This window comes from Psammomys obesus, unplaced genomic scaffold (assembly GCF_907164565.1).
Source record: "Psammomys obesus unplaced genomic scaffold, mPsaObe1.curated_primary_1811, whole genome shotgun sequence".
Classification (NCBI taxonomy): Eukaryota; Metazoa; Chordata; class Mammalia; order Rodentia; family Muridae; genus Psammomys; species Psammomys obesus.
In genome coordinates, this window is record NW_026592510.1 from 5,297,873 (window position 1) to 5,310,200 (window position 12,328).

The 12,328-nt window shown below is 37.0% G+C and overlaps 1 protein-coding gene across 1 annotated transcript in view; it reads right to left on the reverse strand.

The window, feature by feature from the left end:
• Positions 1-784: 784 nt before the first annotated feature.
• Positions 785-12,328, reverse strand: part of Pten (phosphatase and tensin homolog) — a gene marked incomplete at its 5' end in the record, with an annotated part of 67,289 nt that continues 55,745 nt past the window's right edge. Inside the window, 4 exons of the mRNA XM_055614166.1 lie at positions 785-1,001; positions 2,759-2,983; positions 5,253-5,419; positions 10,868-11,009. Coding sequence (XP_055470141.1) covers positions 816-1,001; positions 2,759-2,983; positions 5,253-5,419; positions 10,868-11,009 — 720 coding nt within the window. The remainder of the gene's footprint in view (positions 1,002-2,758; positions 2,984-5,252; positions 5,420-10,867; positions 11,010-12,328) is intronic.

The window sequence follows — 12,328 nt, forward strand, 5'->3', positions numbered from 1 at the left end:
TCATTGTTGCTGTGTCTCTTGTCTATGGCCATATTATTTTTATATCTCTTAATTTGTGGATTCTTAAGATGCTGTAGACGGTTCATTCCTATACCCCAATACAAATTTACTCACTCTAGCTGCCTTTTCTAGCACCAATATGCTCTTAAAAATGCACAAACAACAAGCAGTGACAGCGGCCAATATCCTGGATGTCCAGATTAGTAACTGTAGCATGCTAAAGAAAGGTGTGTGTAAGTAGCTGGAGATGGTACCTGGTTCAAGGGCCCAGCTAACGCATTCCTTTCTGAGCATTTCCTCCATCCCCTCAACCCAAGTACATGCATCAGAATGTAGCAAAACCCTGCAGAAACTTCTCTTAGCCAACTGCAAACTTATCTGTTGCCACAGGTGCAAAGGGGTAGGACGTGAACCTGGAATCAGAACTCTTCAGCCACTTCAGCTGGTGACAGAAAGTAAAAGGAAAAACTCCTACACATCAGTCTGTCTCCACTTTTTATAAAACTGGAATAAAATGGGAAAGTGCCATCTTTATTTATCCTAATTGAATTTTAAATGTCCTTTTGACACAAAAAGGTATATACATGACACAGCTACACAACCTTTTTAACTGGACAACATGTGTCAAAACCCTGTGGATGTATAGGGTGAAACAAGATTGGTCAGGAGAAGAGAATTGTTCCTATAACTGCAATCTGACACAATGTCCTATTGCCATTAAAAAAAAAAAAAAAAAAAAAAAAATTTTTTTTTATTTTTTTAAATTTTTTTTTTTAACCCCCTTTAAAAAAAAAAAAAAAAAAAAAAAAAAAAAATCAGACTTTTGTAATCTGTGAATGCTGATCTTCATCAAACGGTTCATTCTCTGGGTCAGAGTCAGTGGTGTCAGAGTATCTATAATGATCAGGTTCATTGTCACTCACATCTGGTGTCACAGAAGTTGAACTGCTAGCCTCTGGATTGGATGGCTCCTCTACTGTTTTTGTAAAGTATAATTTCACCTAGAGAAAGAGAGTAGAAGATGAAAATGAACAATGAAGATGAGTTCTATATTAGTAAAGACATCTGTTTTTACAGATTCACTTGAAAGTACTATAACAAACATGAATTTTGAAGGATACTGCTTTTTAAATGACTGTTGTACTTAATTGCCTATTTTACACTGAAAAGATACACTGACACGTTGATAACTGTTTTTAAAGAAACATAAGCCATAAGCACTATGTAATTCTTTAAAACAAGTGCAAAAAGAAGATAATGACCTCAGGAACTTACTAAACCACAAAATTCAATTTACAAATGCTTATATTTCTAAAACATTTCTCTTAAAATCTATGTCTGAGACTTTATTTTTGTATTATTGACACTATACAATAATGATTAATGATAATGTGCTCAAAATCAATTAGCCCTAAAATCTTCACATAAAGAGAGAATGTAGGAAGCTAACAGAGACCACATAGTAGTCCAAAGAGTGAGTCAATGGCCTTTAGATGCATGCTGCACTAACTGTTAAAACTAACTCCTTAAGTATTTCCATTCCAAAGGAAAAGGAACAAACACCCAAAGACCAGGCAGAATGCTGAAGGACAGTATCTGGTGAACAGCTGATAGGAGACCAGACTTTATCTATAGCTTCTTTCCTATTATTCAAGTCATTATAAATTTTTCTTATAACAAACATTTGCTTTAAGTTTCCCCTTACAGTATTTTACTAGTTTTGCCACTGCTCCCTGCTACTACCTGAGACCACCTAACCATCACCTCTTATCTGAACTAACCAATGGGCTCACTTTCCAACTCTCCCCCACTTCAACCCTGTGGCCTCTTCCTAGTTTCTGAGCCAGTCTCAATATAAGGGAGTGAACTGGATATTTAAAGATGAGCTCAGATTATATCTTCTCTGTGCTCAGCACTCCACACATTCACATCAAAACTTCAGCCATTCAAATATACAGACTCATTTTTTACCTCAAGATTCTCAAGATACTCTTCCTCTCGCCCTCCCCAATGGCTGTTATGTAGGCCATTTACAATTTACATGGGTAAATTTGCTCATTTCATTCAGACCTCTCTTTACATCCACTTCACCAGGCCATCCTTGTGTTTGTTGCATGTTTCATAGTACTTACCTGGATCTATTTGTTCAGTGACAATGAAAATGGCTTTTATCTACAAAAACTTTTTTTTTATACTTTATTTTTTATTTATTGTTTTTATAGTACTTGTTGATTTCAAGGGATCACCCATATTAGGCAAACACCAAGGAACATTGCTGGAGATATATCAAAACAGTAAGACTAGAAAGAAATACATTTTAAATGCAAATGGTTGCTTTTAAAGGAGGCATGACAGTTCAAGGAAAGCTTGGGCATATACAGCAAGACCCTATGTCTCTGTTTTATGTATTAGCAGAATTATTATATGGTAACCTATGGTTAAGTTTGTTACATGTGAATGAAACAAATATGACAGAATAAAAAAAGAATTGAAAAAAGAAAGGAAAGGCTTTAGAGGAGGTAGGGAAGAAAGAGGAAGAAGAAGAAGAAGAAGAAGAAGAGGAGGAGGAGGAGGAGGAGGAGGAGGAGGAGGAGGAGGAGGAGGAGGAGGAGGAACAAAAGCAAGCACAGTAATAAAAAGAAAAGGCCAGGCAACACTTGGGAATTCTACAGATTGAAGACTACTAACACAAGGCTTAGCTCTTTAGCTTCACTTAAAATAAAACACACATTCACACACTAAAATGGTTTTAACTGACCTTAAAATTTGGAGAGAAGTACCGGTTAGCCTTGTCTTTGTTGGCTTTGTCAAGATCGTTTTTTGTTAGGGTGAGCACTAGATACTCCTTGTCATTATCTGCACGTTCTATACTGCAAATGCTGTCGATTTCCTCATCACAGAGACTTCCATTTTCCACTTTTTCTGAGGTTTCCTCTGGTCCTGGTATGAAGAATGTATTTACCCAAAAGTGAAACATTTTGTCCTAAAACAGAAAAGAAATGAAAGATGCATTTCACTTATCACAAAGTCAACATCTGATATACATATATATATATGTGTGTGTGTGTGTGTGTGTGTATCAGCCATATATGATCTGACATTCTAAGTGAAGGCAAACACTTTGTGAATATTCTAATTTGCTAAGTTATCTTTTTTAAAATTTTAGATAAAAATAATTCTGTAAAATCTGGTAACTTACTTTTATTATCTTAAAATCCAAAGAAAGATATTTTCTATTATAATACTGGATTTCAAAAAATGTTTTGAGTTTATGTGTATGAAGATATAAGCAAAGATCAGGTATTTTAAATTTAACAGAAGCCCTAGGACTAGGACGGTTAGGACAAGTTCCCTAAAGAAATATAGCAACTTTTTTTTTTGCCTGGATTTATGTATGTGCACCCTGTGCAGGCTTGGTACCATGAAGGCCAGAAGAGGATTCAGATATCGCAGGGACTGGAGTTACAGATGATTATAAGCCAACACGAAAAGAAAGCTAAGATATAAAAATGTTATAAATATACAACCTTCAGTTTCATGTATGTAAATGTTCAACTGAGATCTGGAGTAAGAACTAGCACATTCATAAATGTACAAGGAGATGATAAGGTAAGTATCTATTTCTAGAAACAACACAAATCCAGACATGGTGGCGCAGACCTACAGTCATAGCACTTGGGAGTTCATGGCAGAAGGACTGCTTCAACTGAGGCCAAACTGGCTACTTAGTGAATTCCAGGCCAGCCTGAGCTACAAAGTGAGAACCTGTCTCCAAACGAACAAGCAAATGCTACCAAAAGAAAACCAGTAAGAAAAATAGACACAGACACAGACACACACAATTTTATGTGAACCAAAGTCTTAGAAGAAGTAGGAGATCCCAGGAAGTGGTGCCTTTAATTTTCTGCACTCTGGAGGCAGAGGCAGGCGTATCAACGGGTTTGAGGACAGCCTTGTCTACAGAGTAAGTTCTAGCACAGCCAGAGATATAAAACAAAAAAATAGTAGGAGAGGGGGAAAAAAAAAGCCTTAATTTTTGAAATATTGTTCACTTTTTATAGTCTTAAAAAAAAAAAAACAAACAAACCCCATAAAAATCCCCAGAAAAATCAAAGATATAAACATATTTAGCTTTTTTGCTTCATGTGAGGTTGTAAATAAGTCTGTGATAAAAATATTAATTTGGTATGTTTGCAATTTTTTTAAACTAATTAAACTCTAGAAAAAGGAAAAATTTCTCATGATAAATCAAATTGATATATTTAAAAGTTTTAAAATTTTATTATTATTTACTTATTCACTTTGTATCCCAGTTGTAGGCCCTTTCCTCATCTCCTCCCCTCCCTCATCTTCCCCTAGTCCTCCTCCCCTACTATCTGACCCTAGCCTATCAGGTCCCATCAGGACTATCTGGATCCTCTTCCTCTGTAGATTGGCTAGGACACCCCAACAGGGAGAACTGATTAAGGAGCAGGCAGAGACTGTCTCTTCTCCCTTTACTAGGGAACCCACATGGAAAATGAGACATTTAGAAGTTTTATAGTAAGTGAAATTTCTTTCAATCGCTTATAACAAACAAACCAACAAACAAAACCTTAAAGACTGAGAAAATAAAACCCCCTTTCTGGTGATACACTATCCTGCAGGCTTCACAGGCACCAATCCTACACAAAGTTGCTGTCTTCCTCTGTTCTAGGTAAAACTCTTGCACCTTGGACTTATTTAAATGTTCACACTCAATATTCCAAACTAAGGTGCTTACAGCCTAGCCTTTGCCTTTGCTTACGTGTATGTCAAGCCTCAGTAATACTGAACTGCATGTTTAAATACATTAGGTGTTTTTTTTTTGGGGGGGGGTGGGGGTGTTACTACTTCTTCACAGCCACTTACTTCTTTCAGCTAAGTAATACTGACTAAATACTCAGTAAATCTGGGAAAACAAAATAAAAACTAATCCAGTTTCACAAAACATAAATAGGTCAGACATGGCTTATGTTGTGTAAGATCACAGAACAAACTGTGTTTTTATGTGGGTATGGAGTGTGTTTGTGTGTGTGCATGGCGTATTCTCTTTATATGTCTCATCAATCACACAGAAGTGTCTGCAAATTTACCAAAAAAGTAACCAGAGATCAGCAGATGGCAGAGAAATACTCTACCTTAGTCTCTCCTTACAAAATAATTTCCTATCCAAAGGTTTTAAGCAAAAGGCCTGAGGTTGCTCATCAACCCAATAGAACTAAAGTGCAAACCTTTTTGAGCATCTTGTTCTGTTTGTGGAAGAATTCTACTTTGATGTCACCACACACAGGCAATGGCTGAGGGAACTCAAAGTACATGAACTTGTCCTCCCGTCGTGTGGGTCCTGAATTGGAGGAATATATCTTCACCTTTAGTTGGCAGACCACAAATTGAGGATCTGTGTGGTTAAACACACATAGTATCATTTCACGAGAAATGAACACTCAAATTATTAGGAACTATTTTAATGAGACAATAACAGAAGTGTGCACAAAGTGATAATTCTTCATATTGACTGCTGATCTAAAACAAATCAGTAGAAATAAATAAATAAATAAATAAATGTAAAAGCAACCAATCCAAGTAAGAATTCTCCACTTTGAACCCTTAAGTATAGTTCTATTAGGTATGAAAATCAATTGCTACTTCATAAACAATAAATTCTAAGACTAGATGCTAGCAATATATTAATATCAAAGCTTTACATTAACATTATGCAAAAGACACACCACAAATTACTGTAAACATAAAATAATTTAAATAATTTCCTAGGACTTTCATTAACTGCATAAATGCAACTTCATGAGAAAATTCTAATAAACTCTATAGGCCTAAGCTTTTATAATATATAAATATAAAATACTGATCATCATTCTTTGACCTCTAGCTCACAGGTTTTTAATTTATTATTTTTATTAATTCCTTGAGACTTTCAGATAATTTCACAGAATTTCAATGTATTTTGATCACTTCTCACTTCTTCTTCTAACTCTTCCTGGATGAACCTCCAAGTTTTCATCATAATTTTTTTCTTTTTCTTTCTTCCTTTCTTTTTTTCCTGAGACAGGGTTTCTCAGTGTAGCCCTGGCTCTTCTGGACTTGCTTTGTAGAGAGCAGGCTGACCTTGAATTCACACAGATCCACCTGCCTCCCCCAGTGCTGGAATTATAGACGTGTGCCACCACATTTTTTTTTCTTTCTTTCTTCCTTCCTTCTTTTTTTTTGGGGGAAACCCACTGAGTCCAGTTTGTGCTGTCCATACTCACATGGGTGTAGCAGGTATATAGAGTGATAATCATGAGACACAGAAAAGGCAATACCCCACATGTCTGCAGGAAATGCAGCAAGCGCCAAAGGAAACTACAACAGTCTTTCTTCCTGCCAAACACTGTTTCCATCAACAATTACTTGGTTTCAATCTAGGACTGTTTTAAAATTAGTGCTTAAGTACAATTTCTCAAACATCACCATAATTTTGATTAGCAACTCAACCAAAAGATGCTTAAAGATGTGAAAAGGAAAAGATGTTTTATTTCTAAAATGTGTTCTATTTATAGCTAGAGAAAAATGAGAATAATTAGACAGTGTGTGTGTATAAATATCAATACCACAGGTATTAATTCTTTCAAGATGAAAAGTAGATTTTTATCAATGTGACCAATGACTGGAAAAAATGTTAAAGCCAAACCTATCTAAGTTAAATTTCTAGCTTGATAAAACATAAAGGTTTATGTATTTAGCATATAAAAGCAAAAACTAGGATCCTTAATAAGAGCATATGAGGTTATTCTAACATGGATTTACAGGAAGTTTATCATGAAACTCACCCTCAAAAGAAGAAACATTTTGTCAACAATCTGTCAATGCATTTCAAAGACCAGAGGGGCAAAGTGCAATGAGACATTTTACTAGGCTTTATACAATAGTGAAATGTAACAAGAAACAAATGAGCAAAGTATAGTTTCAAAGCTGTGCTAAAAATTATCAAGATAAAATGCCTTAAAATCTTAATGAATTATTCCACCAGCTCAGAATCTGATACTACTGATTTTAGGACTTAAAAATAAAACTGACAGTGTAATTTGGATTTTAACTAAACAATATCTAAGGTACATCTCCAAGGCTTGACCAACTGTCAGAAACAATTGACAACTTACAGAGCCAGAGTACTTAGAAGTTAAAAATCAGCTAAAAATGTTTCACTAAAAATAATCAGCCTGACCATGCTGCTTGTTGGCTGAATGTGGACTTTGGATTAGGAACATGAAACACTTTACACAAAAATTAATGGGCCACGCTCGTAGGAGCATGGAGGACAGTGGTGTTGACAGCAATGTAGACTATGACAGGCTGAGGTACTGGAATGCCTGCTTAGCGCACAGACTCTGGGCTCCGCCCTCAGTGTGTGTGGAGTTGTTTTAACTCGGTGTCTGTGGTGGTTTGAATGAGCGTGGCCCCCATAATGCTCACGTATTTGAATGCTTCATCAGGGAGTGGCACTACTTGAGAGGAATTAGGAGATGTGGCCTTGCTGGAATAGATGTGACCTTTTTAAGAGGAAGTATGTCACTCGAGGTAGGCTGGCTTTGGGTTTGAAACGATCCAGCCAGGTCCAGTGTCTGCTCTTCCCACTGCCTGCAGATCTGGGGGTAGAGCTCTTAGACACTTCTCCACAATCCTGCCTGTGTGCCACCATGCTCCATGCCATGCTGATAGTGGACTAAACCTCTGAAACTGTAAGCAAGTATCAATTAAATGCTTTATTTTATGAGTTGCTGTGGTCATGGTGTCTTTTCACAGCAACAGAATATTGACTAAGTGTCTTTAGCCGTAGTGTACACTAAATTAATAAATGGAAGCATTTCCTAAGGCCATTGAGAAAAATTATCTCTTGTATAAAAAGTTTTATATTGGGATGGAAATCCTAACCACAACTCAACTCTAATATTACTACCGTTCTTTTGACTTCTAAGACATACTTCTGAAATATAACCTGTGACATGTTTAACTTGGTGTCCATGGACATTCAGACATATACCTGAAATATAACCTGTGTTATGACAACTATGTTCTGAAGAAATGACAAGATCTGAACCAGTAAAGAAAGATGAGAATTAAACTCTCTTGGAGAGAGTGTATCCCAACAGAAAAGCAAACTGATCATCTTTATTAATACACAGCAACTTTTCATTCACTTAGGAAAAAAAAAAAAAAAAAAGACAATAATCAGGTAAGAAAAATGCTGCCAGCTCCTGGTACCTTTGCAGAAGATACTTTAGTTTTCCTCACTGGTTTTCTGTTTCTCTGATACCTCCTCTTTATTCCTGAACCCAACTTGCCCTTCCCTCTTCCTTAGCCTTCACCCTTTCCTACATCAACAACATCTCAAGGCTAAATTACTATCTTATTCCTGATGCTTCCCCCGAAAAGATAGGATCTCTCACCCACACTTGAACCTATAGTCCCATCCCCCAAGATCCTTAACTACCAAATATCTTAAAAAGCTGGAGACTCAAGGCAAAGCCTTTTTCGCTTTAGTTCTATGCCACTGAGACAGACCTCCAGCTCCACTGCAGTTCTTCATACAAACACTGTTTTCATTAGACTTTAAAACAACTTTAAAGCCAAATTTATGTCTCCAAATCTCAAGTGCACTTTTCATCTCCTTTCTGTGAGTCATGTACCTTGGTAAGATCAAAACTTGAACAAAATCTTTGGATATAAACAGCTAAAAGACAGCCAAACAAAGCTCATTTCATTGTCCTAACACCACCTGCCAAGTCACCTAGCTGATTTTACGTCCTTCCTCCATCACAACTTCCTATAGAATACAGAAGAGTCTGTAAGACATGACTCAAGTCACTAGAACTGTCAAGACACCAATATTCCAAGTCTATTATCTCCCATTTGAGATTCTGTAACAGCCAAATACCTCTTCTATTCCTGCCTACTTCTTTTCTTCTGCTGTGCTTCAGTTCTCCTTACTCCTAATGCCTGAAATACTTCCTTCAGACTTAATGCCAATCTAAACTGCAAGTGTTCTCCATGGCAGACTTACTCCACAAAATTAAGTTTCCAAACCTTTTGGTAAACACAGAATTTGTAATTTATGCATACAAACCCTGAGCTGTATTTTAATATAACTTCACTATATACAGTATTAAATCCCAGCACATAAGTAGATAACTAGAAAATTTAAATGATTAGAAAGAACTTAGTAGTCAATACTTTTTTTTTTTTTAATATATAAATGCAGGCTTATTGGGAGCAGCAAGGAAGAGGGTCGGGGAGATGGAGAGCAAGAGTGGAAAGACAGTAGTCAATAATTTTAAGTCTAAGGATAAAAGCATAATGTTGTGAGACCAAAAGCCAAACAAAATAGTTTAATCATAGACAAGCAAAGTAGAACTGACAAAAAGTCAGTACCTAGTAAGACTCTTGAGCAGAGCTTTTCCTTATTACCTCCATATCACCTTTGTTCAGCTTTTATACTGATACATAAACTAGGAAGAACATGAGTTTTCGTCTTTTTTTTTTTTTCTTTATGAACCTGCTGAGGTTCCTAGGCCAAATGCTTTCAATAGTCTATGCCTTGAATTTAAGTTTTAAAAATTATACTGTTATGATTAGTATGAAAGTTCCTTAGAACTTTCTAATAAGCTATATTAATAAACCAGGGGAATTTAATAAAGTCACACTCGTGAAAAATCAAACCTATCTGACAAAGATAGATGACATTAAGAAACTAATTTTCTCTATATAAATTATTTTAGAGCGAACAAATTAATTTAGCTAAATATTTCATGGAGACAAAAAAACTCAAGTAGCTGACAGACTGCAAAACAAGGGGATTCTAATAAGTGACATTGATCTGCAACTAGGACATTATATTGAAAATACAAATAAAATACATTCTTAGGTATAAAACATGATTGACAACTCCCAGGTGGTACTTAGACAGATGTTCAGTGTCAAAAAACTGTTACAGAAAAAAGACAGTGCAGCAGCCTAGGCTACACAAAACTCCTCCATATATTTTCTATATACATTCCATCCAGACATTCTCCCTTCATTAAGTAACTGCTTTCAGTGCAAGTACTGGGCTTCCTATTCCTAGAGGTCTGTAGCTAAGAACTCTTGCCAAGAATATCAGGAAAACAAACAAACATACAAACAAACAAACAAAGATCAAAATGATCAAGGTGGGCTCATGTGAGGTAGGCCATCAGCTGCTACCATACAAGAGAGAAATTACAAGCAGACCCCAGTGTCAAGACCTTGTACTTAGCAAGGGAGGGTCAGATTTCAAGCTTTATTTTACTGACAAGCAAACGCTCAGCAAGATGACATGGCCAAGTCACAGGCCAAGGGCTAGAGCCAAGAGAGGCATCCAGGCATCACATACCCTCTTACTCTGTATTTGGAGGCTGCTGCTACGGCCCCTCTGTTTCTGTCACTATGACTATAAACATCTGTCTCCCTCAGATGAAGGACTTGGTCCCTGCCGGAGATCAATAAGCTGGTGATCCCACTGCCACTCACACGCTGGCCTGTGAAAGTGTCTTTCCCTTATTTTGTCAGAATAAAGACTGCGTTCAGTGGTTGTAACACAGAATGTTTCTCCCGTAAGTAGAATTGACTTCGAGAACACTAACATTCACTGTTCTTAGGTTTCTTAACCCAATGAGCTCAGCAACTGAACTAATTAATCCCAATACTTCAGAAATCTACTCTCCTGCCTATGTTGTAACCTGGTAAAGTATTTCTAAATTTTCACATACACATTTAGATACAGTAACAGGAAAAATTTCCAACATACAGAAGGATAGGAATGTAGAGCACTTACTGCAAGTTCCGCCACTGAACATTGGAATAGTTTCAAACATCATCTTGTGAAACAACAGTGCCACTGGTCTGTAATCCAGGTGGTTCTTTAACAGGTAGCTATAATAATATACATAGCGCCTCTGACTGGGAATAGTCACTCCCTGGTGGGCAGGGAGAGAAAAGAAAAGAAAAAGATAAGTAAGAAAAACATTCATTAAAGTTATTGCGCTAAATTGCTACAACAACTGGGTTATTTCAAAGTTTCTCCTTACGTGGCTAACATTCAAATCTAACTCAATATTTGAATAAATCAGAGCAATAGCAAAAGAAAGAAAAAATATCAGATATTCTTAAAATGTAGTTATTAAACACCTTGATTATTCAACAATTAAATACTGCTCTGATCAATGAACCCAATAAGAAAGGCTACTGCATACTGAAAGAAACAGCCTAGGCCTCTGTGCTATTCTTTATACCCAAGGCACCTCACAAAGACAGACTCATCAGGCATATAATTCTTCACAAACCTGCTCACCCACTTCCTAAGCAAAAACATATCAGAATCGGCACACTAGAAATGTGCTGCCTCTTTGCAGAAGAAATGACTCTGACCATGGAGCCCAACAAAGAGTACATAGCTGAAATGAGAAAGACACGCAACAGCGACCTGTTAACGGGGCACTAAGGGAGACACAGACTGGCCTAGAAAATACGAGGTATTACGAATGCTTTGAAGACAGTCCCCACGCCATTTCAAAGGGGAACCTAACCAGATATGGTGTCCCACAACTGTAACCCTACCACTGCAGAGGCTGAAGCAGGAGGACGCTGTTGAGTTCCAAACCACCCAGGTTTCATAGTTAGTTCCAGGCCAGCCGAAGTTCCTAACAAAATCCCAATCCCCCAACAGGGTGCTGAGATGGCTCAACCAATAAAGTGCTCGCCTTGCAAGCATGAAGGACCCAGAACCCATATATGTATTTTTTCTTATTTTTTAAAAAATATTTATTTTATGAGTGTTTTGCCTACATACAAATATGTGTGCAGTGTACACCTGGTGTCCACAGAAAGCAGAAGAAGGCATGCCATGAAATCAGGAACATGGGTCCTGTGCTCTAAGCCACTGAGCTGCCACTCCAGCCAACCCCTCTACGCATATATATATATATATATATATATATATATAATATGCACATATATATGTTGAAAGAAACAGCCTAGGCGTCTGTGCTATTCTTTATACCCAAGGCTCCCATATATATATATATATATATATATGCATATTTTTTAAAAAAAGTTACCGTGCAACCACATATGTGCTTATAATCTCAGCACTGGGGAGGCAGACACAGGCAGATTCCTGGGGTTCACAGGCTAGCCAGCCTAGCCTTCTGGTTGAGTATCAGACCAATGAGAGACCCTTGTCTGAACATGATGGATGGCACCAGAAGATGAACACTCAAGAAACATATGATCATTC